General features: G+C 43.2%; 1 protein-coding gene across 4 annotated transcripts; it reads right to left on the bottom strand.

Moving 5' to 3' along the window:
* Positions 1-170: 170 nt before the first annotated feature.
* Positions 171-23,418, bottom strand: HIKESHI (heat shock protein nuclear import factor hikeshi). Of its 4 annotated transcripts, none has more exons than XM_030200149.1 (6): positions 23,277-23,418; positions 21,089-21,326; positions 11,362-11,513; positions 3,650-3,768; positions 2,472-2,554; positions 171-599 (listed from the first exon to the last, which is right to left on the bottom strand). In XM_030200149.1, the coding sequence occupies exons 1-5, from the start codon at positions 23,304-23,306 to the stop codon at positions 2,500-2,502; spliced, it is 594 nt and encodes a 197-aa protein (XP_030056009.1). In that variant the 5' UTR covers positions 23,307-23,418; the 3' UTR covers positions 171-599; positions 2,472-2,499. The 4 variants fall into 4 exon arrangements, with proteins under 4 accessions (XP_030056009.1, XP_030056008.1, XP_030056010.1 ...); XM_030200148.1 differs by having other exon boundaries at positions 2,476-2,554; XM_030200150.1 differs by having other exon boundaries at positions 2,482-2,554.
* Positions 23,419-23,776: the final 358 nt, after the last annotated feature.

Genomic DNA, 23,776 nt, shown 5'->3' with positions numbered 1-23,776 from the left:
TTTTTTTTTAACTTGATGACGGTTTCTGGTGGGGAGGGGGGTTATGTCTTGTCTTAGCTTGTTAATGACTGTGAATTATTGTCCACACAGTGTTTGTATATCTGTTGTTGAGTCATCAATACAAAAAAAAAAAACATTGAAACATAAAAAGTGCAGGCCTAATACAAACCCAAACTGCATTTGGAGTTTATTATATACAAGAGTAAAGTTTATTTATGTATGGCAAAAGCTCAATAAGCAAAAAGTTAGCTTGGTAGGAAAGTACAGGTTTACTTCTTAATGCCAAATAGAAGTTAATTCTTTAAAAGCAAAACTTCATGGAAACTGGTATTGTGGAAAATAGTTGTAGAAGTACCAAATGCTTATCAAAAATGTCCTTGTAGAGGCAGTTTCATGGTTTGGCTAACAGCACAGAACAAAATCCTCCATCCAATAGAATTTGCAGGCTCAAAGTTCAAGTTCAAGCCTAGACAGATAGTTGGTAATTCTGTGGAACCTCTGTGACCACTGCAGACCAAAGACCCTAAAGCGATCAGTCTCAAGGATTTGTTGAGATTCTTCCAGATAGGGGGAAATTCAGCTCCCCTAACACAGTAAAACTGAAGAAAAATGGTTGAGAAAAACAAACAAAAGAGAAACATGATGCAACACTGTTTTGTGCATTTTTCCATATATTCTAACTAGGGCTGTATCAAATATTCATATTTGATTGGATTTGGCACGAATACATTACCTGTATTCAGCCAAATAGTGATTTAAATTCAAATATGAATAATCCGGAGCTCTACTGTGCTAAAACCTACTGAAATAAACACGATCTCTGATGTCACATTGCTTCTTTTATAATTTGTTATGTTAAAGCTCAATGTCCATTATTCATATCTGGCTTAATAGTAAAATATGCTGTTCGGTACAGCTCTAATTCTAACAATGATATCTTCTGCATGGATAACAATAAGGACCATCAAACCTCAAAAAAAAAAAAAAAACTAATTTCCTCACAGTATTTTACAAATCAATATACTACAATCATAATGTTTAAGTTTTGTAAATTAGTGAAAATAAACAGCAAATAGATTGTTTTCTTTATGGAGTAGAAATTGAGGATGGTGATTTTATGATTGCATTTACAGCCACTATCCCAATCCCCTAAAGGGTCAAAAGGTACCCCCAAATCTTCCTGAGGACCTCATCACTCATTGAACAGCTGCAGACAAGCAGCTCTCCTTTAATGTCCTTAACAGTCATTGCAGCATGATTAAACTGCAATATCCCACTGTAAAGGAAATCTGAAGCCCTTTGCACTTGCTCACATTAAATGTCATCTACTACAATCTCGTAAGGTCCTCTTGTAAGTTTTCACAATCCTCTTGCGATTTAACAACTTTGAATAACTTTGTGTTGTCAGCAAATTTAATTAGATCACTAGTTACTCCCATCTCTAGATCATTTATAAATATGTTAAAAAGCAGCGGTCCCAGCACAGACCCCTGGGGAACCCCACTATCTATCCACCTCCACTGAGAATACAATCATGCCATGCAAAATTATTTAAATGGCAAACAGGCTCAAAAATTTGAGCTGGTGAAAATCCCAAGAAAGATGTTGGTGGAGAAGAGGGGGAACAGATAAAAATATGGCTCCAATTTCAAAGTCATATGCTTACGTTATATATGCGTTATATAGAAAAGTATCCCCCTGAAGACTTATTTGCAAATACTACTAGGGGAAATGAAAACAAAATATTAAATCTCTTCTGCAAAAGATTAGACTGATTTTTGTGAAATTATAAAAAAAGTATCTCAAACCACTACATAGTATTTTGATTTTGGCCTGCCAGCTGGATATAATACTGGTATTCTGTGCAGGATTCCATATAGAACCTGCCAAGACACTTCTCCTGTCACAGACTTCAGAGAAAGAAGTGAATATATACCAGAAAAGATGCTTCAGCAAGAACCAGGACTCCCAAATTCAAATTTTCCAATGAGTTACAGATATATATTTAACTGCTGCCAATGATAGTTGGACTACCAAGAAAAGCAGCAGATACATTACTAGCATAGTTGGTCAAGGCTGTGGCTACAGTCAACAGCCTGAGATCACTGCAGCTCTTATGTTGTAACCTTTCCTTCTAAATTACTTTTTTTTTTTTAATTCCCACTCCCAACACCCACCCTTCAAAGGCATTGTATGAAACGTTTCTCCAAATTAAGTTGATACCATTCATTTTCTGAAAAGATAGATAGATGCAAGACAAATCTAGCAAAGGAAATAGATTCTCTTATAAACTCACTTGCCAAGAGAGAAAAACAATGACAAAACCAATAACATTTACTATAAATAAAAGTATAAAGAACCCAATTTATTTTATTCTTGATCACTTTAATTTTTCATATTTTCTTCCTTCAGTAGCATAATTTACCATTTTGTCCCTCCCTAATACAGTAAGACTAAATGATGTAAAATACCAGCCTTTACAACTGTTTTCTTCTTGGTTTATGTTTTCCAAAACATTGGATTCTGATTCAATCGTCTTTGGAAGTTTTCATACCTAGAAAAGACAATTAGCTAGATGAATATTGCAGTGAATATTTTCAGTTGCGGAGTACCTTGCAATTAACTTACAATAAATAAAACCAACAGACCTTCCGCATTCACTAACATGTTAAAAGCAAAATTTCACAAACTGATAGTGCTACTTTTCACTCGTCCTCATGACAAAAAAAAAAAAAAAAAAAAGACCAGTTTGCCATCAAGATCTCATCATTGTAAGAATCCCTCTGTACTTTTTATGCCATTTCATGTGAAAGCAATAAAGGGGCTAATAAAAAGGAATGAAGAAAATAAAACAATGGAGGGAGACAGAGTATAAAATAAGGGATGGGGTGTTACTAAAGTATCAGGTAAAGGGGGGGGAGATAGAGGGAAAGTAGAGGAAGACAAAGGTGGAGAAGGAAGCTTGGGGGACAGAGGGCATTCAAGCATGAAGCTGGTTTAAAACTATCACTTTTTAAAAATGCAGCCCAATAGTCAAAAAGCTCAGAACAACAAAGGACAAAAGTGGCTTAATCATACAGGATGTTAAACAATGGCTGTTTTCTCTCCTTGACACCTCATGATTTTCATTCATCTGAAAAAGTCACTCTATTTGTGCCCTTCTCCTCTTCATTGTCAATTCTCAACCATGAGCTTTCCACCTATCTGTGCTTAAATCTGAAATTGACTTCCCGAGTTACCAATCATCATGCTTCTCTGGCCATGTTCATATTCAACATCAAGGGGCACAACTTTGAGGCAAAGTGGCTCAACACTGATTTTAAGAACTTTTCTATAACACTTCATATCTGGTTTATTTCAAGTAGTGACCTTGGGTTATTCTTGCAGTAAGTCATAAAGGATGCCAGAAATTCCTACTGTACCTGAATAAAACTCACCATAGCTACTACTGAAAAGGCATGACCTAAAAGTCAAATCTTAAATCCAATGAAAGTCACCCTCTTATATGTACTAGTAACACCTGTCAAGTGAGTGGGATGCTATTTAGTAAAATGCTTTTTTAAAATCCAAGTTTAACACACAACTGGTCAGCACTATGTTTACATACATAACTCGCAATTAAAGGTGTCTATGCTCCCACCAGCCTTACCATTTTAGGATCACATTTGCAGGGATGAAAACTTCAGAGGGGTTTGGTGTCATCTGGGCCTGAGACACAGCAAATGATGTAGCAAAATTATAGAAGTTGTCCAACATTTTTTGAGTGAACTGAAAGGCAAAAATATTCTACAATAATGTCCAAATGATAGTACTACCATAACTTTTTCTGTATATAAAAATAGGTGTAGATTGAACTCATTCAGAGATCAGTACCTTTTTGTTCCATATATAATTGTTTGTTCTTACCCCTTTCTAATAGAAATATTTTTACAATTATTATTATATTAAAATGGATTTAACAAAAGTAGCTACTACTACTAATTTCTATAGCACTACTAGACATACGCAGTGTTATACACTTGAACATGAAGAGACAGTCCCTGCTCAACAGAGCTTACAATCTAATTAGGACAGACAAACAGGACAAATAAGAGACAGATATACAAATGGAGAAATTAGGTCTAACCTTATAATTTTCTTTCCATTAGTCCTTCACACTTCCAGAACTTGTGGGATAGTCGTATCCATCAAACTACTACTACTACTACTACTATTTAACATTTCTAAAGCGCTACTAGGGTTACGCAGCGCTGTACAATTTAACATAAAGGACAGTCCCTGCTCAAAGAGCTTACAATCTAAAGGACAAGTGAACAGTCAGTCCGATAGGGGTAGTCAAATTGGGGCAGTCTGGATTTCCTGAGAGGTGAGAGTTTGCTGCCGAAGGCAGCATTGAAGAGGTGGGCTTTGAGCAAAGACTTGAAGATGGGCAGGGAGTTATAGAATACTAGTGTAAGTCTGTATTTGCGCACCTAACTTCAGGCCTGATCACGTACACCAGTTCAATGGCTGGTTAACTTTGGGCAGCTAGACACATAAATGCTAGTGTTCTATAACCCACATGTGAAATGGCCTGAAACGCCCTCAACCAGCCCATGCTCAGTGTGGTCTAAGGAGACCTGCACTGACACAATATAAAAACTATTAAATATTAATTTTAAAAGCATGTATTGTGTATCTGGATTTTCAAAAGGCGTTTGACAAACAGCAGGTGGAGATAGAAAACTGAAAACAAAACTGAGATATCTTTTGGTATTCAGCCCAGCTCCTCAGTATTTACTTAGGTAAGCAGTAGGGAGAAACTCAGAACAAACACGACCAACTTGAACAACTCACCAACCTAACACAAACGAGATGAGAAAACACGCAAGGACCTCTCATCTCTGGACAAGTTGTAGAGAGCAAAAAATATGCAGGAGGCACCACGTAAGGCGACAGTCATTATTTGACCCATCACTTCACACCGACTAAACATCTCAGAAACCTTGGGCTGGCCTCTGGACTAGTGGGAAGGACTAATGGAAAAATATCAGGTAAGACCTAGTTTCTCCTTCCATTAAGTAGTTCCAGAACATGTGGGACGTTCAAAAGCAATAACTAGAGTGGGTGGTATCCTGGCACCGCTGCCCTGAGGACTGGCGACTGAAAACTGGCTTCCAAGCACACCACAATGTCCACCCTGTAGTGCTTGGCCAAGGTATGCAGCATCGACCACCTCTCCACTTTGCAAATATCCAGAGACAATAAGGTAGTCTCCGCTCAGATGTTGCTGTATACCCCATAGAGTAAGCCTGCAAGGCCTGGGGAGCCCGCTTCCCTGCAAGCAAATATCCTTATCTGATAGTCTCCTTCAACCATCTAGCAATTTGGGGCTTGGAAGCCATAAGACCAAGCATCTATTTACCAAAAAAGCACAAAAACAATCTGTTCAATTTGCAAAACGCATTTTTATATCTAATGAGGACTCTATACTTCAAGGAAGAATACCTAGTCTCCTCATCCTCTCTGCAGAAAGATGGAAGCTCCACAGACTAGTTGAGGTGAAATACTGATACCACTTTCGGAAGGAAGAACGTGCCCAGGGAGACCCCCTGCCTCCGAAAGCAAAGAGAGCCTAAAGCTCAGAAACCCTATATGCCGATGTAACAGCAACCAAGGATGCTATCTTTAGCATAGGACCTTTCAAGGAGGTCTTCCAGAGTGGCTGAAAAGGAGACTTTGAAAGAGCCAAGGGTTTCACTCTGGATAGAGCATACAAATGGGAGGCTGCAAGTGGCCCACTGCTAGCAAGAATCTAACAATATCTGGGGTGAGCTGCAAGAAACGTCTTTTCTAGTTGGGCCATGGGGGTCTTTCCCTGGATCTCACCCTTGGTAAGCCCAAAGCCTGAATACAACATGAACTATCTTTTCTGAACCAATATGGATTCTTCAGCCCAACGTCTGGTTACAGGCTGAACCATCCTGTCTGCAAGTAAAACATGACTCTGCATTTCTTTTGTGGCACAGCTGTGCTAGTGACTTCATTCAGGAACATGGTGTTCACTCAGTCTTACCTTCCAGTTTCTCTCTTGGGAAAGTGCGGAGGAGCAAGCTTCAGAGACTATGTCTCCAGAAACATCTGTGAACCATGGAGGGGAGTTTAGCAGTAAGAGACTACCACCGATAAGATGTTCTTGCTGGAAGCTTACAAGGCCCCTCATTGTTATGTTTGTATATAACCTGCAGGGCAGGAGCACGCAATTGGTGAATGGTCCCGATTGTCACTTGTGGACCCAGAGGGCTGTGCCAATGCTGGACTTGAAAAAAAGTAAAGGGAAGAACAAGAGGGAAGAGAAGAGGACCTGATGACGTGCACATCTCTCAGAAAGACAGGATTGCTAGAACACCTATAAACTGTGTTTATGTGTGCTTAGTGTAGCCAAGGCCCAAGTCAGGAGCTGACTCAGCTTCAAAGACTGGCTGCACTGAAACAGCACCATGAACGATTTGGTGGGTGATTTACGGCTTCCCTAAGACTGAACATCTGGCTGCCTTTCGGGGCAAGGACACAAACAGTTATTCCTCTATTGATCACGTTAGTGTCTGGTATTTGCTTGTGAAGGACTGGTTGTCTCAGATCTGTGGTCATTAGCCTAACTTGCTAAGTTGGTAATTTCTTCTCAGGATATAATTTGCACCTCCAACGTTCAATCGCTGTCTGGCTGCCTGGGTTTGTAACATCCGATGACATCAGCCAGCCTCTAGCGTTCCATTCCCCCTCACTGCCCCGCCCTCATGTCAAAACGTAATGACATCAGAGGGAGGAACAGTGAGAGGGAAGGGAACGCTGGAGGCGAGCTGATGTCAGGATGTTACCAATGGAAGGGAAGCCAGCCAGGCCAGCCACAAAATGATGAGGTACAAAGGAAGAGAGAATCGTGGCACAGAGGGGAGGGCAGGGCAGAGTAGAGCAGAATCAATGGACATGGATGGGATGGGAGGAGAGGACAGGAGAGAAGAGAATCACGGGACACGGATGGGAGGGTAGGGAAGAGGAGAATCACTGGACATGGAGGGGAGGGGAGGGCAGGGGAGAGAAAAACAATCAATCACTTACAAGAGAGCCTTTCTAGGGCCCGTTTCATTGTTGAGGAAACAGGCTGGGTTCCACTAGTGTGTATATATATAATTTTATTCATTTATCTACTGGTGTAATCTTTAGTATTTGTTGCATAATATATTTTTGTATATTGCTTTGCCAAATTGCTATTATATAATAAATAATATATATTTCCACCTTCACATTATTCCTGCAGTGTGGACAGCCTAGCTTGAACCAGAAGGCCAAAACTTTAGGCACTATCACATCCCTAGCCAAACGTTTCCAGTGTAATTGATATCTGAGCAATTACCTGTCTCTAATAGTACCTACAGGCCCCTGAAACAATCCAAAGCCTCAACCTGAATTTTTAGAGAAGCCAACGCCAATTTTGTCTGAAGAACTGCCTGGATGTGCTTGATCTAAGCAGAGAAGGGAGAAAGTCCACACCAGCCCTTGAATGTCCTCTACACCCTTGATATGTTATGGACATAGAGTGTTTCAGAGCCTGAAGCGAGGTAGCAGTGACCAAAAGGGGTATGAATCCTCCATAAGCACCAGATCTTGCTTCAGTAGGCCATGTACCTGTAGAAGATAGAGGGGATCTCTGTCCAGCAGTCGAATCAGGTCTGTGTACCATGGCTATGAGAATTATTTGACCCTGGTGCAAAGCGATCCTTTTCAACACATGGCCTACCATGGGCCAAAGAGGGAAGACATACAGTAGGGCATCAATTCCCATCGGGCCCAATTCTTTCTGACGGCTGAAGAACACGGGCACTTTCGCATTCCTTTACATCGTCATCAAGTCCAGTAGCAGAGAGCCCCATTGGTCCACTATCAATTCTCCCAGGTTCAAGGAGTGCCTGTTGAGAAAATCCACCTCCGCATTCAAGGACCCAGCGATTTGAGCTGCTGAAATTTTTCTCCGCCCAGATCATTAGGGAGGCAGTCTCCAACATCAATGGATGGCTGCAGGTCCTGCCTTCTTTGTTGATACAAGCCACTGTCATCACAATGTCAGAAAAAACTTGGACTGTAGCCATGCCAGAAAGGGAGCATAGGTCACATAAAGCATTCCGCACTGCCCTGAGCTCCAAGCGATTTATCGATCACTAAAACTCCTGTTCAATCCAGGTGCCCCGTGCCAGATAGAACTTGTAAGCTCCCCAATTCGACTTGCTTGCATCCGTGGCCACCACCTCCCATTGTGTTATTGGAAAGGGAGCTCAGACAGTCAAATTCCTAGGCAACAACCACCACTGCTTACTCTGTCTGGTAAACAGCGTCCAAAGAAGATGAAGGTCATACTTTTGTGACACCAGTGGCTGAGAAAAAAAAGATTCCTGTAAATGTCCGCATATGAGCCCTTGCCCATAGCACGATTTCCATTGCCGCTGTCACTGACCTCAGCACCTGGGCCTGCCACGACTGAAGAAGAATCTGTTGAACCAGCTTCAACCTCCTGTGCTCTGTGAGGAACATCCTCTCCTGTGCTGTGTCGAATAGAAAGCCCAGATACTCCAGTATCCATCATGGAGTTAGTCTGCTCTTCTCAAAATTAATCACCCAACAAAATGACTGCAGAAGACAGACAACTTTGTCAGTTGCCACCATACTATCTGAATAGGATGACACACAAATGAGCCATTCATTGAAATATTGGTGAACTCTGATTCCCTAGCACCAAAGGTAGGCCTCCACCACAATGATAACCTCGGTAAACGTTCTTGGAGCCGTGGTGAGACTGAAAAGCAAAGCCCTGAACTGGAAGTGACAGCCCAGCCCTGCAAAATGTAGAAACCTCTGATACCACAGTCATATGGGTATATGCAAGTACACCTCCTTGAGATCAAGGGCTGTGAGAAATTCTCCCACTTGAACCAAGGCTGTTAAAGCAGGACACTCTAAGGCAGTGGTTTATACCTTTGACGAAAAGTGCCTTCCTTCTTTGGGACAATGAAGTAGATGGAGTATCTGCCTTGTCCCTGTTCAGCATGGGGAACTAGAATCGTAGCCCTGAGCAAGGAATCTATGGTGGCCTGAACCCCAAACCACCTTGGTTCCCCCTTTTGACAAGGAGGCTGCCAAGAAGAAAGGAGTGATTGGGAGGTAGAACTCCAACTTGTAACCTTCTGTAAGAGTATCCAGAACCCAGTGGTCTGATGTGATTTTGGCCCATTCCTCTTGGAACTTCTGAAGATGTGGTTTTCAGCTTATCCTTCGGCAACCACCGTGGCTCAGTTTCCCCCAGTTCTTTCACCAAGTTACTGAGATCTTGCTCAAGTAGCTACTTGCCCTGAAAGGGCTGCATCCACTACCCAATGCTGCAACCAGAGTTACCGACATGCTGCGACAGCCAAAGACATAGTGTGCGCCGTTATGTCATAAACAGCATCCACCAAGTAGGCCAACCCTGCTTCCAGCTGGGTGTTATGGCACCCACCTTGTGTTGCCGACTGCTGATGCCACTTCAGGCATGCTCTTGCCACAAATGAGATGCATCACATAAAGGACCAAAGAGGCCACTTCAGAGGCTTGTTTCAGCGAGCCTTCCAGCTTCCTATTCTGTAGGTCTTTGAAGGACCTCTAAGCCCCCCCATGATCGACAAAGATGGCACTCCTGATGCTGAAGAAAGCTCCTCAATGGAAAGCACCGCCAGTGCCTCACAAATAAGAGTACAGAGCTCCTCTTTATGTAACAGCCTCAGTACTTTCGGATCATCCCCCTCCTCTAACGGGCTCCTTCAACAATGGCTCCTCTCGAGAGACCAAGGCCACATCCGATAAGGAGGAAGAGAGAGCCTCATCTGCCCACTCCTGGAGGTCTAAACGAGATCTCTAAGGGCCGAAGGGGCAGCAGGGAGCGAAACTAAGCACCCTGCAGCAATCTTGACTGTCCCTGCTTCAGGAAATAGGCCTGGTGCAAGAGCAAAATAAACTCCAGAGAAACAAAGATCTCAATGCAACTGAATGCTCCGTCAGGCCCCGAGGCTGTAAAATGGCAGCTGTACTCCGCATAAGGCTGCTCCTCATTGCCAGTTGGCTCTGACAAAATGGTGCCCGTTCCAGCACTCTCCTGCATGGAACTGTGCTCTGGTCCTACCAGAGAGCAAGAAGACCCCAGCATATTTCGATGCTGCGCTGAATCTGAAGATGTGCTGCTGCCAACAGGTTCCTGTGTCCTGCGGGATTCCCGGCTTGCACGCACTGCAACGCCCCGATGCTGGGCCCCACAGCAGGAATACTGTTAACTGTCTCTGCGGGAGTCACCATTCACCCCAACTGTGACCAGCAAAGCACGCGTCCCAAGTGGTGAGTCAGAATCCCTCCCCTGCACCAAGAATAACTTGCAGCCCTCCAAGCAGTTCCAAGTCAAAACTTTAGTCGGACTTACCACTGCCAGCTGCTCCTCCCAAACTCAGTCTCCACACGTCTTATGCCAGATGAGAAAGGATCAGGACTGATTCTCTGTCCCACATTCTCCAGTAAACCTTTTTCCTTCTCTCTTTTTAAGATCTGTGTGCTGGAAAAACAGAGCTCCACAGGAAACAGGAGAGAAATGAAGTAAGGGAAGAAGTAAATTTGCAGGGCACCAGAGACAAAGATCTGAAGACCTGTAGATATGACTCTGCAGACTCAAGCCATCTACAAAGCTTAACTGAGGACCAGTTGACCAACTGGACCATGAGCAAATTACTCAGAATCAGAGGCTGAAAAATGTGTCCTTCCATCTGCTGAAGATTAAAATAATAATAATAATAAACTAATATATATAACATTACATACACACACACACATGCACTGAGGAGCTGGACTGGATGCCAAGAGACAGATGCGTCAGCTCAGTTTTCAGTTCTCTCTCTCCACTTGCTTGGTTGATGGATACAACGATCCCACAGGTTCCGGAATAGTGGGAAGTTACATAACGGAAATTTCATGTATTATTTTGGCATTAGCACAGAATAGCATCTATAAACAAACCATACACCCTCCCCCCCCCACCAAATCCTCACATATACTGCTGCTAAAGTCAGCTCCTTGCATGTGCAAATAAGCAGGATGGAAGCTATCCAAATACATCATAAGACCATAAGCAAGTGACCAACTTTCCCAAGAAACAGAACAAGTAGCACCAGAGGCTAGTACTTCAGAACAGCTAGCAACTCTGTCCAAAGCACAGTACTAACAAAATGTCTGTCAAACCTGATAAAGAGCTACATTATAAAACTAATCAGCTAGTCAAAACTCTTCAGAATCGAAACCAACAGTTTGAATTACCTGAGTGAATGAATCAACTGTTGATACAGCAGCATTGGCTACAGGTGTCTGCTGTGCTAACTGCTCTAGTAACTCCACAGAGATTCCAATCTGGGCAACCGATGGCGTTTGAGGAATATTCATGGCTCCAAAGGGATGCTGGCTCCCTTCCCCTGAAAAGAGACATTGTAGCAGGGCTTTTAGGCTGCACAAAGTGTTAACTACTTATCTGCACATTTCCGGCATTACACTAGCAGGTATGATTTTGCATTTTCAGAGGAACCTGGATCACAACTTCGCTAATTCCAAAATTTCTTCAATTCCCACCTTCCCAGATGTACTTTGGTCCTGGGGAGCTGAGTTCAATTCCCACTTCAGGCACAGGCGGCTCCTTGTGACTCCGGGCAAGTCACTTAGCCCTCCACTGCCCCATGTAAGCCGTATTGAGCCTGCCATGAGTGGGAAAGCGCAGGGTACAAATGTAACAAAAATGAAATAGATACTATTGGAGATTCTACATGGAATGTTGCTACTATTGGAGATTCTACATGGAATGTTGCTATTCCACTAGCAACATTCCGTGTAGAAGGCTGCGCAGGCTTCTGTTTCTGTGAGTCTGACGTCCTACACGTACGTGCAGGACGTCAGACTCACAGAAGCAGAAGCCTGCGCGGCCACATTGGTGTGACTCTGGACAAGTCACTTAACCCTCCATTGCCCCATGTAAGCTGCATTGAGCCTGCCATGAGTGGGAAAGCACGGGGTACAAATGTAAAAAAAAAAAAAAATGAAAAAATCATACTGATAAAAGTATATTAATTCAAAATATGCACTATGTTACAAAAAACATTAAGGGGGGGATTCTATATATGGCTATAAAAACAAAAAAAAATTTGGCGGAGAGAAGAAATCAGTGCAGACTAAGCGTATTCTATAAGCGGCGCCTACATTTAGTTATCTCAGCACCTAAAACTACATGCATCTATTTATACCAATGAAAACGTAGAGTAAATACCAGCGCATAGAGTTAAGCACACTGGACTATAACTTTTATTGAGTTCAACCTGATAATTTTACTGTGAGCATTACAAAAATGATCTTCAGTCAACCACCTAACCTGTAAATTAATTTACCTTCTCTTCCCTGCTCCGCAATCTCATTTACTCATTGCATTTAAAGCAAAACTTAAACAAACACAGTGCACAGCTGAACTCAAATACTCTTTTACTTAGAGACATTCTTCAATAAAGATATTTTGAGCTGCAGCATACATTTAGGAAAAGGAGATCCAAGATGCCAGCAACTTGTCTTGGCATGAACCCTCTTATCTTTTGGATTATTCCTTTCCCTATGGTGAAGTACAGGAGAAAGCAACTGAGCTGGAAGCCAAAAGCTTCAGTTGTTCCTTCGGCCTAATTGGTACTTTTGTGGTTCGTGAAGAAGCAGGAAATGTTGGCCTGGAGCATTCCCCGCCGAGACCCAGGAGGGAACAATCCCTTGGGCTTGAATCATTGCTTAGTCCAGACTGTAGGATCCCTCCTCATCAGCTGAGTACAGTGAGCTCTCTGCTCGCACAGCCCCAGCAGTTGTAGCTGAGTGCATCAAAAAGACAGTGCCTGGAACAAGATCTTACTGCATAGGCAGTTGTAGCTGAGTGCATCAAAAAGACAGTGCCTGGAACAAGATCTTACTGCATAGGCAGTTGTAGCTGAGACTAGCACTAGAAAAGCTTGTCAGCATGGAGGAAGCTGTGAGGCCAAGGGGGAAGTTTGGCCTCATAGTACTGAAGCAGCCAAAGGTGGAATTTTTCTTAGTAAACCCAAATTTTAACAATCCCTCTCCAGATGTACTTTTAAGCCCTGTCTGATGACACTTAGCTAAAGTAATTATGCCTATTGCTCAAAATTTAACTCTATGGATATCCACATTGGAAGAGAGACTTGGGCAATGTGAACAAGATTTGGTGCAAGTTAAAAACTGGTCTAAATACTGTTTCTCATTCAGCACAAACTTTAGCCCAAGTTCAAAATGTGCAAGCAATAATTAAAAAAAAAAAAAAAGAAGAAGCAGACTTGTCTGGGATGCAAGGAAATTGGAAAATTTAGACAAATCAGACACGGAGTGCTAATTTGAGACTCAGATATGGAACAGAGTGGCTCATTTAGAAACGAAAGAGTGCCCCATACTCAGAGATGGAAAACATTTGCCACTCTCAGAAAATAGCTGTGCTTCAGAATCATGGGGAGATCCAAGTCGCGCAAAAATGGATCAGAGTTTCACGTAAATGAAGAATGCCGCTAAACAAAGTTATGCTCCCTAGCCAGAGAAAGTGCTACGTTCTATAGACAAAAAAAAGGACCTGTGCACAAGAAGGAAGCTGCATCCAATCCGTGCTGGGATTTGCATTCCACATCCAAAAATGGGTCAATGCTCCATCTCCAGAGAAGGGTGTTTTGATCCACATCCCGAAAAGAGAATGTACAGTACCTCTAGAGATTGGACTGAGCTCTGCCACCAGAGATGACGGAGGGAGCCATGCTCAACATTCAAAGAAGCAGCAGTGTTTAACATGAGAGAGATGGAAGTAAGTTTGACACTGCTACATGTAGTCAGGAGCACAGCTCCAACTATCAAAGAAGAGCCCTGTATATGCAGCAAAGAGGTACAATATATAGCGATAGAGCCTTGCCCTACAATAGACGGGACTGTGCTCTCCATTTAGATATCAACCAGGATATTAATCATTGGGATTTTTTGTGTTTTATTGGTCTACTCCATTTAGATATGGAACCAAGCCCTCCATTGTGCCCTACACACTGCTACATTCAGAGATGGAGCTAAGAACCACATGTTTAGATGGAACCGAGGGTCACATGCAGAGACTAAGCTAAACCCCACCAACAGTTAGAAGAGAGCTATGCAAGCCAGAAAGTCTTGCTATGAAAACAGAGAGCCACTAAGTATAGGTAAAAGGCAGAAATGCCTCCCAGGTATCCCAGGCAGAAAGTAGGTAAACAGGAATACCACCTGGGCCAATACGGAATAGAGAGATGCAGAAGAGTATGTAACAGAAATTGTGCAAGCAAGGTGCCTCGCAAACTAAGAGCCTACAATAGTAGGAAACCAAGCAGAGCAGAACAGCAACTCAACAAGTGTGGTATATTAAAAACCACCACAACCACACAAAAACTGCAGGCCACAAAGCATCAACATAACAAAACTTTAAGCTTCTGCCTTGCCCAAAATAGGAAGGGAGTTAGGCAAGACAGAACTGCTGCTAGCAGTGTAGGCAAAATTGTAGCCATGTCGAACATACACATGGGAGCCCAGTAACAACTGCCAAAGTCCCACACCATGCCAAATGCAGTGGCCGTATGCCGATGACAGAAATGTAAGAGACACACATAATGAGTCTGAAGGTAGTAGAGAGCCAAATTAGAGAATGACATGGTTACCATTACCGTGGATATACTGCGGTAAGGGTGACACCCTAACTAGAATCACCATGGACGCAGGAACAAAACTTTTTACCACCCCATGGGAACGGTGGTCTTGTTCCCATGGTAAAAAAAATCCTTTCCTCCATTCCCATCCTCCTCCCCGCGGGTGTCACTTGCAGTTCCCTGGAGCCAGCAGCGATTCACAGTCACAGGCCGGCTCCATGGTCTTCCTCCTGCTGCAACTTCCTGTTTAGCATCAAAACAGGAAGTTGCAGTAGAGAGAGCAGGACGTGGCAGAAGGAAGGCCATGGAGTATGTCTGTGAATCTCTGCAGGAAAATGTAAGTGACACCCATGGCGAGGAGGAAGGGAAGGGAGAAAAGTATTGACTGCTCCATGCATGCACATCCTTTGCCCCTGCCTCAGCTCTGATCACAAGCGGAAGAAAGGAGAGCAACTGCACATCAGGCCACACACTTCTCATCTGCTACTCAGTACTGAATGAAAATTTGAAACATGTTTGAATTTTTTATTCGGCACTAAAGTGGCAGAGGGGGAAGATGCAGTCCAATACACAGCTGTTCTCCTGTTGTGCCACTGCTGGGGGTGGGGTGGGGTGGGGGGGATAGAAAACTGGTCAATTTGGTGGCATTTCAAATAGATTGCATCCAAAGCTGACAATTAGGATTTATTTACTGTCTTTTTGAAGAAATTCACCCAAGACAATGTACAGTAAGAACAATCTGGACACAGGCCGTTTCAGCAGAAAAAAATATTCATTATGTCATAATATGCTACTTACACTGTCAACACAATGCACAGTAAAACATCAGAGCACAGCGTGCAAGCAGAGGTGAAACAGACAGATAAGACAGTAACAGGAGTTAAACAGAAAATAAGGAGAATAACGAAGTTGCACATGCAGTCAGAAAGGTGCACAAATACGATCTCAGCTAGGGTGTGAGTGGATAAGCAATTCCTGCTTCCTGAAGTGGAGATAGTTGTGTTGCGTGAAGCCTTTCAGTGATTGCATTCCAAAGTGTGAGGGCTACTCCAGAGAAGGTTCGTTGGCACACGGTCATGCCCTTTAAACAGGGAGTAGTTAAGGATACTCATTTGAGGGGAGCTTAGCAACCTTGAAGAACAGGATCTTGCACTATACATCTCTGGCCCATTTCATTTACAAAGAAACATGAAAAAAAATGATGGCAGATTAAAAAAAAACAAAAAAACAACAACCTATGGTCTATCCAGTCTGCCCAGCCACACCATCTATCCCTACTAAGGATCTTTCCATAAATTCACCACCTTTCTTTCCATGTAGTATTTCCTCAGATTACTCCTGAGTCTGTCCCCTTTCACCTTCATCCTATGCCCCTTCATTTCACAGCTTCCTTTCAGTTGAAAGACTCACTTCCTGTACATATATGCCACTACGTATTTAAATGCCTTTATCATACATCCCCTCTCCTGTCTTTCTTCTAAAGTATACATAGAGATCTTTAAGTTTGGTCCCATACGCTTTATAGTGAAGACCACTGACCATTTTAGTAGCTACCCTGTGGACCAACTCCATCCTGTTTATAGCTTTTAGAAGGTGCAGTCTCCAGAACTGTACACAGTACTCTAAGTTAGGTCTCAGATTTATTACCCAATAAATGGGAGTAAATGTAAGCTATACAATAATAAAGAAAAGTATTGTAAAGCAAGTCAGTCACTGTCCAAAGGGCCACATATCCATAAACACCATGGGACAAATATCACAGGAAATTGAAATTCAGCAGCTTGGGCAGAATAAACCTTTTAAGCATCAAGAAACAACTGTTTAGGGTCTAAATAAATAAAAAGGGAATAACTATCTAATATAATAAAACGCACCGTGAACGTTCTAATGAGGACAACGTTCTGTGAAGCCATCTGACGTCACTGAAGCTGTAGGGTTCGTGGATTCGTGGTGTGAAGCCTCCCTTCAAGCCAGCCAGCCAGCCGTCTCTGCCCCGCCCTCGCGACAAAACAAACAAATCCGGAAGCGAAACGTCAGGGAAGGAGGCGGCGCTCCCGACGTCTAGCCTTCCCTTCGCTGTGTTCCGCCTTCAAAATAAGGCGGAACACAGCGAAGGGAAAGCTACACGTCGGGAGCGCCGCCTCCTTCCCTGACGCTTCGCTGCCGGAAACGCCACGGAGGTAAATTGAAAAAGAAGAAAAAAAAAACCAAAACGATGCATGGATGCGAAGGGGGGGGGGGGGGGGGACATGGATGCGAAGGGGGGGAGGAGAAGAGGGCGGGCCAGGCTGGGACATGGGATAGAGAGGAGCATGGATGCGAGGGGGGGGGGGGTCATGGAAGGGAGAGAGGGGACTTGCTGGAAAAGGATGAATGGAGGCGGCAGGGGACAGAGGAGCATGGATGGGCATGGATTGGGAGGGCAGGGCTCAGGGAGAGAGGAGAATTGCTGGAAAGGGATGAATGGAGGGGGCAGGGGACAGAGGAGCATGGATGGGCATGGATTGGAAGGGCAGGACTCAGGGAGAGGGGAATTGCTGGATAGGGATGAATGGAGGGGACAGATGGGCATGGATGGATATGGATTGCAGGGCAGGCCTCAGGCAGAGAGGGGAATTGCTGGATAGGGATGAATGGAGGGGCCAGGTGACAGAGGAGCATGGATTGGAAGGGCAGGACTCAGGGAGAGGGGAATTGCTGGATAGGGATGAATGGAGGGGACAGATGGGCATGGATGGATATGGATTGCAGGGCAGGCCTCAGGCAGAGAGGGGAATTACTGGAAAGGGATGAATGGAGGGGGCAGGGGACAGAGGAGCATGGATGGGCATGGATTGGAAGGGCAGGACTCAGGGAGAGGGGAATTGCTGGATAGGGATGAATAGAGGAGACAGATGGGCATGGATGGATATGGATTGCAGGGCAGGCCTCAGGGAGAGAGGGCAATTGCTGGATAGGGATGAATGGAGGGGCCAGGTGACAAAGGAGCATGGATGGGCATGGATTGGAAGGGCAGGACTCAGGGAGAGGGGAAATGCTGGATAGGGATGAATGGAGGGAACAGATGGGCATGGATGGATATGGATTGCAGGGCAGGCCTCAGGCAGAGAGGGAAAATGCTGGATAGGGATGAATGGAGGGGGCAGGTGACAGAGAAACATGGATGGCCATGGATTGGGAGGGCAGGGCTCAGGGAGAGAGGGGAATTGCTGGAAAGGGATGAATGGAGGGGGCAGGGGACAGAGGAGCATGGATGGGCATTGATTGGGAGGGCAGGGCTCAGGGAGAGAGGGGAATTGCTGGAAAAGGATGAATGGAGGGGCCAGGGGACAGATGGCCATGGATTGGGAGGGCACGGCTCACACTCTCTCTCTGATATACAATGTCTTTCTGACTCTCACTCTCACACACTCTGTCTCACACTGTATCACATTCACTCTCTATGTGCCACACAGTCACTCACACACTCGCTTGGTCTCATACACTCACTCAAACAGAGAATCTGTGTCTCACACACACTCTCTCTCTCGCCCACACACACACACTCTCTCTCACACTGTGTCTCACATACACACTTGCACACACTCTCATTCTCACACACACACTCTCTCACAAACACACTCACACCCAGACTCACTCTCTCTCACACACACTCACACTTTCACTCTGACTCTCAAACAGTCACTCTCACATACACTCTCCCAAACATACACACTCCGAGGAAAACCTTGCTAGCGCCCGTTTCATTTGTGTCAGAAACGGGCCTTTTTTACTAGTTAGAAATGTTTTTTTAATACAGTAAGCAGGAAAATAGAGAACAAGAACAGTCCTCCGAGGTCCTGTCATCTGAAGAAAATGCTTTTGCTTACCTTGAGCCTATTTACAGCCATCAGGAAACATCCATATTTGCTGGTCCTAAAACTCACATTTTTTATGGAAATACAGGCTCAAAACAAACCCATTATCGGATTCAAAATCATTAAGTCAACAAAAGAGTTGCCCAATCTTGACAGTTCCTCTGGAATTCCAAAAGCTTCACACAGAAGCATCTGAGTTCCTTGGGGGGCTACTGAAGGAGTCAGAAGTAAATTTAGCACTCCTTGATACTCCTAGACCTGTTCTCTACAATTTAAATCATTACCAACCTAGTTCCTTGTATGGAGTTAACTCTTGACACGATATCCTGCACCTTAGTTTGTTCACTAACAGTGATTTCCATGTTACAGTGCTCCTCCAAACAACTCAAATCCCTTTCCATAGTAGCAACTCTGGAAAAAAAAATGAGTACCAATGTAACTAATGCTGTTCATAATGCATCCAATGTAATACTAACAGGCCTGGTCAGTACATATGTTTATGTTTATTTAAAGTTTACTATACCACCTTCCATGACAAGCCGGTAAAGGCAGTTTACCATACTATTAAACTTTATACAGTTTGAAAGCAACTTCATAAAAATCAAATAGAAAAGCACTCACAAAAACACATCTACATTTTAAAACAAAACTAGAAATATGGCTCTACATTAGGAAAATATATTTAATTGCATGAGGATGGTAGCTGAACCAAAGGAGTGCTCACAAGGCTAGAATAAACAAAAACAGCTCTCTCCTCTACACATGCCACTCCACAGATTTAACCTGAAACTAAGGGCTGCAAGCGACGCCTATGCACGGCTTCAAGGGTCAGACATTGATCTAGCATCCAAAATCTTAATTATAGCGTCACCAATATCAAACACTCACTGCAGAATTCCCAGCAGCAAGGACTCCACCCAAATCTTCAACTCCCTTCAGCATCATAAGCTGAGGAACAGTGGTCCAAGTCAAGGCAGATGATACCATGGGTATTTCCCTAGTATTTTCCTTCCACTTGACCATCTTAAAGATATCCAAAAAGAACACAGGTAATAACCTCAATTACAGGAGCCAGAGGAGAGCATCTTGCCCCTTGGAGGCCATCTTGGATCTCATCATACCAATGTCTGTCATGTAGCTTCCAACTCCTCCACATTACCACTTTTATGAAGGGCAAAATCTGCTCTTCTCTAGCACTTCCATTTCAAAATACTCCTCCTGGGCTACGTCACACATTGCCTCTGAAGAATCTCTTCAGAGACAGTTAACAAATCCTAACAAATAAGAAATAAACGTAAAAGTCTGTCAAAAAAATTAGAGGACAGATGAAGAAGTCTATGCCTGAGGCCCGAGCTCCATGTTGCCTGCGCAGCATGTAAATCGGTAGCCCATTTTAGCTACCAAAGCTGGCATTCCCACACGTCCTCCTCATCCCTTCCATCCAGCATTTACCCTCCTTCTCTCCCCCCCTTTCCATCTGCCCTCCCCCATTCCATCCAGCCTAACCCCCCCCCCCCCCGTTTCTTCCCCCAATTCAGCATTTGCCTCCTCTCGTCTCCCCCCATACACACACCCACACCCCTACCGCTGCTGGTTCCCTAGACCAGCAGCAGAGGCAAAGCAAGTCACAGCCACCATGAGGCAGGACTCTTCATTCACACAGCTGCCGGCTGTGCCCCAGAAAAGGAGGTGACATCCAAGGGGCAGGACCACCAGCCGCAGGCATGGATAGTCTGGTCCCGCGGTAGCTGCAGCTCTTTTTGCCACTGCTGATGCTCATCTAGAGAAGCATCAGAAATGGCTTGGGTGGTAGCGGGAGGGAGGTGGGGGAAAATGTACCACACGACACCCCTGTGAGTTCACTGCGGCACCCTGGGGTGCTGAAGCGCATTTGGGAACTACTGGCATAAAAGGTATGATGTGATTAACTACATATGCATATTTGATCTCGATTTGTCCTTGTCATTTTCATGGCACAGACCGTAGACGCTTTCCTGGCACTCCGCACCCCCTAATTACTAAAGTTGTCAAAGCCACACTCTTCTGCATATTTCCCTGCATCTGTGCTTAATAGCTTCATTGGCATGGATTTAAATATGCTGTGTGCTGGTGTCTACGCAAAGCTTGGTGCATGGTTGGTTCAGGTGCAAAATTCATTTTTGAATTATGCACCTGCAAAATTGTGTGCAAAACCTTGCACACATTTCTGTATTGACCCCTTAATTCATAGAGCAAGCTCAAGCTGCCTTTTTTGTTGGCCATATTTCAAACAATCCCTAATATGTAAAATCATTTTTCAATGTAAAAAGATGGAGGAAGTGGAAGAGATTTTCAAAATAAAAATGTGTACTGTATGAAAATTTCACTTGGCTGTCAACCTGAGTTAAAGAGTTTAATTACCAGATTAAAAAAAAAAATAAGAAGAATGACATACTTCTTTGTCCTTACCAGATTTTAAACCAGAAATTTTAAAGATGGCACTTGGTTTCTCATTTGTGATGAATCCCAAGAGTTGCCATACTGGCATCCCACTCTGGTCAGGATATGAAATGTAGACAGAGCCTCCCATTCTCTCAGGAAATGGGATAGTCCCCAACATAAAAACCACCACATGGTTGATACTTTCATAGTCAGGCAAGTTAAATACAAATTTATCCTCTGTGATTTGCTGTGCATCTGTTTGCACCTAGAAGACAAATTAAAAATATAGTATTTAATATAAAAAGTCTATGTTTAAAATCCTATCATACATTATTTTGTTACAGAATTATTACAACCCCAAAATTATTTTCAAAAATACACAATATATGATGATGTGTTTACACTAAGATATCAAATGGATATGTGTATGGCAATCTTCTTTTTTGGTTAGGCTAATAAAACTGGTATTTATATTAGATGGAAAAGGAGTGGAGTGTGGCAATTTTTAACAATTTGAAAGTGCATACATGGGGATAGCTTTATCTGTGTGTGGATTTGTTGGCAAGGTGCATGTATTCTATGTATTCTTTGTTATTTGATATTAATAGGTGTCATCGCTGATGAAACATTGCATTCCTCTGCTCAGTGTACAACAGTGGCCAAGAAAGCAAATACAATGTTAGTAATTATTATGAAAAGAATGGAGAATAAAATACATCATCATAATTACTTTGCATCACTTCATGGCACAACCCCACCTTGAATACTGTGTGCAAATTCTGGTCACTGTATCTAAAAAAAAAAAATATATATATATATATATATATATATATATATCAGGATTAGAAAGGGTACAAAGGACACCCAAAATGAAAAAGGAGATGATATGATAAAGATCTATAGAATAATGTGTAGTGGAAATATGCAGTGAAGTTACTAAGTAGCAATTTTAGAACAAATTGGAAAAATATTTCTTCTCGCAACATATAATTAAGCTCTGGAATTTTTTTTGCCAGAGGATGTGGTAAAGGGGTTGGCATAACAGAGTTTTAAAAATGTTTGCACAAGTTCCTCAAAAGAAGTCCATACACCATTAAGATGGATTTTGGAAATTTATTTTACTCTTTTGGGTTCATCACGTACTTATGATCTGGATTGACTACTGTTAGTAACAGGGTGCTAGGATTCATGGACCTTTGGTCCGTCACAGTATAACAACTTATATCTGTAATAAAAAAATTTAAACAAAACACCCAATTTTATGGCATTAATTTCCCCCCACAATTCTACCTAGCAAAGTGGTTTCCCTACTTGAGCCTTAGGCACTCCCAGCAAATCTGTTTTGGGGATATCCAAAATTATATTAAATGGTATGAAATACAGAATCTGAAAGAAAACTGGTATCTGACAAAATCTTTTTAGCTAAAACTCTAAAAAAAAAAAAAAAAAAAACTCCTTTACGTTTTTATTATATGCCACATTTTTTCAAAATGAAGTTCCACCCAGAACTGAAGTGCAGACTGCATACTCTAATGCACCCCAAAATTCAATTAACATATTGGCTTGTTAGAGACAACAAAAAATGTTTTATTGGAACTACTAGATTTCCTAAAAAGGCCAATATTAACAACCTCCTTTAAGTAATGCATAAATACAAGATAGCAAGCAAGTCAAAACTTGTAAACTTGGGGTTGAGCTGCTCGTGTAGGCTTACATTTATTACCTGGGGCCTCTTGCTAATAGAACCACCCAGCTTCAGCGTCATATCCCTACTATAACGAGTCCTGGAGTAACACAACCCACTCTTCACAGTTTTTCTTTTTATTTGGGGGGAGGGGGCAATGAGAAAAACAATTCTGCCTCTCCCACTCTCCAATATGGAGTTTTTTCAGTGGCAGATGACAGCAGAACCCACAGCCCTTAACCTCACCGTGTCACAGAAACCTGTGACATCATCAGGAGCAAAAACGAGCTACAGATCAGTCAGGTAGAACAAGAAAAGACGAAGGGGACTGAAAGATACACAAAGACCCCCCCCCCCCCCCCCCCCCAAAGTGATAAGCGCTCGGAGATCTAGGATTCCCCTTCCTTCTCTTTCCCTTGCAGAAAAACAGGGTGGGGGAGGGGAAGAAGTCCAGGCTCCCTCCTGTTCACAACGATGCGAAGTTCAGCTCCCGATAACAACAACACCCCCCCCTCCCCTAAAATCACCTACCAGCCTCCCGGCAACCAAACAACCAAACATGTCTCCGTTGATGGCGGAAGTAGTTACCACTTCATAATGACGACTAGTAGTAGTGGCAGAAAGGACAGTGGCAACATCGGGCCGCAAATCTACAGCAGCCTCCTCCCCGAGCTCCGCCCCTTTCCTTCTCACCCAATTAGAAGATCAGAAATTTGCAGAATGGTCCGAGACAGGGGCGGGACCCAAAAAAAAAATATTGCCGATGCCGAGGCTCTCGCCAGACAGTCAGTCTTGGGAGTTGGGAAGTGTTTGTTCTCCTGTCTCTGAAGATCCGTGCCTGAAGTGCTCATTTTCAAAGCACTTAAGACTTACAACGTTCCATAGCTTACTCAGTTTTTATGAGGTGGTTTGCTTTATTTTAGCCCACTCAGTACAACGGTATTTATATATTTTGATAATGTTATTAATAAGATCATTTCACGTGTCTTGCAGATGTAGGGTTACCTATTTGCAGAGACAAAAAAAAAAAA

The sequence above is a fragment of the Microcaecilia unicolor genome, chromosome 4, assembly GCF_901765095.1.
Source record: "Microcaecilia unicolor chromosome 4, aMicUni1.1, whole genome shotgun sequence".
NCBI classification, from domain to species: Eukaryota; Metazoa; Chordata; class Amphibia; order Gymnophiona; family Siphonopidae; genus Microcaecilia; species Microcaecilia unicolor.
The sequence above is the reverse complement of the archived record's forward strand: the minus strand, read 5'-3'. Positions and strand labels throughout refer to the sequence as shown.

Excerpts from the sequence above, each read along its gene's own strand:
- HIKESHI (XM_030200149.1), bottom strand. The coding sequence starts at position 23,306 with ATGTTTGGTTGTTTGGTTGCCGGGAGGCTG. Across the intron at positions 3,769-11,361 it reads CAGTTGATTCATTCACTCAG|TTCACTCAAAAAATGTTGGA; the intron begins GTAATTCAAACT and ends TTTGCCTTTCAG. Across the intron at positions 2,555-3,649 it reads GCAAATGTGATCCTAAAATG|GTATGAAAACTTCCAAAGAC; the intron begins GTAAGGCTGGTG and ends TGTCTTTTCTAG.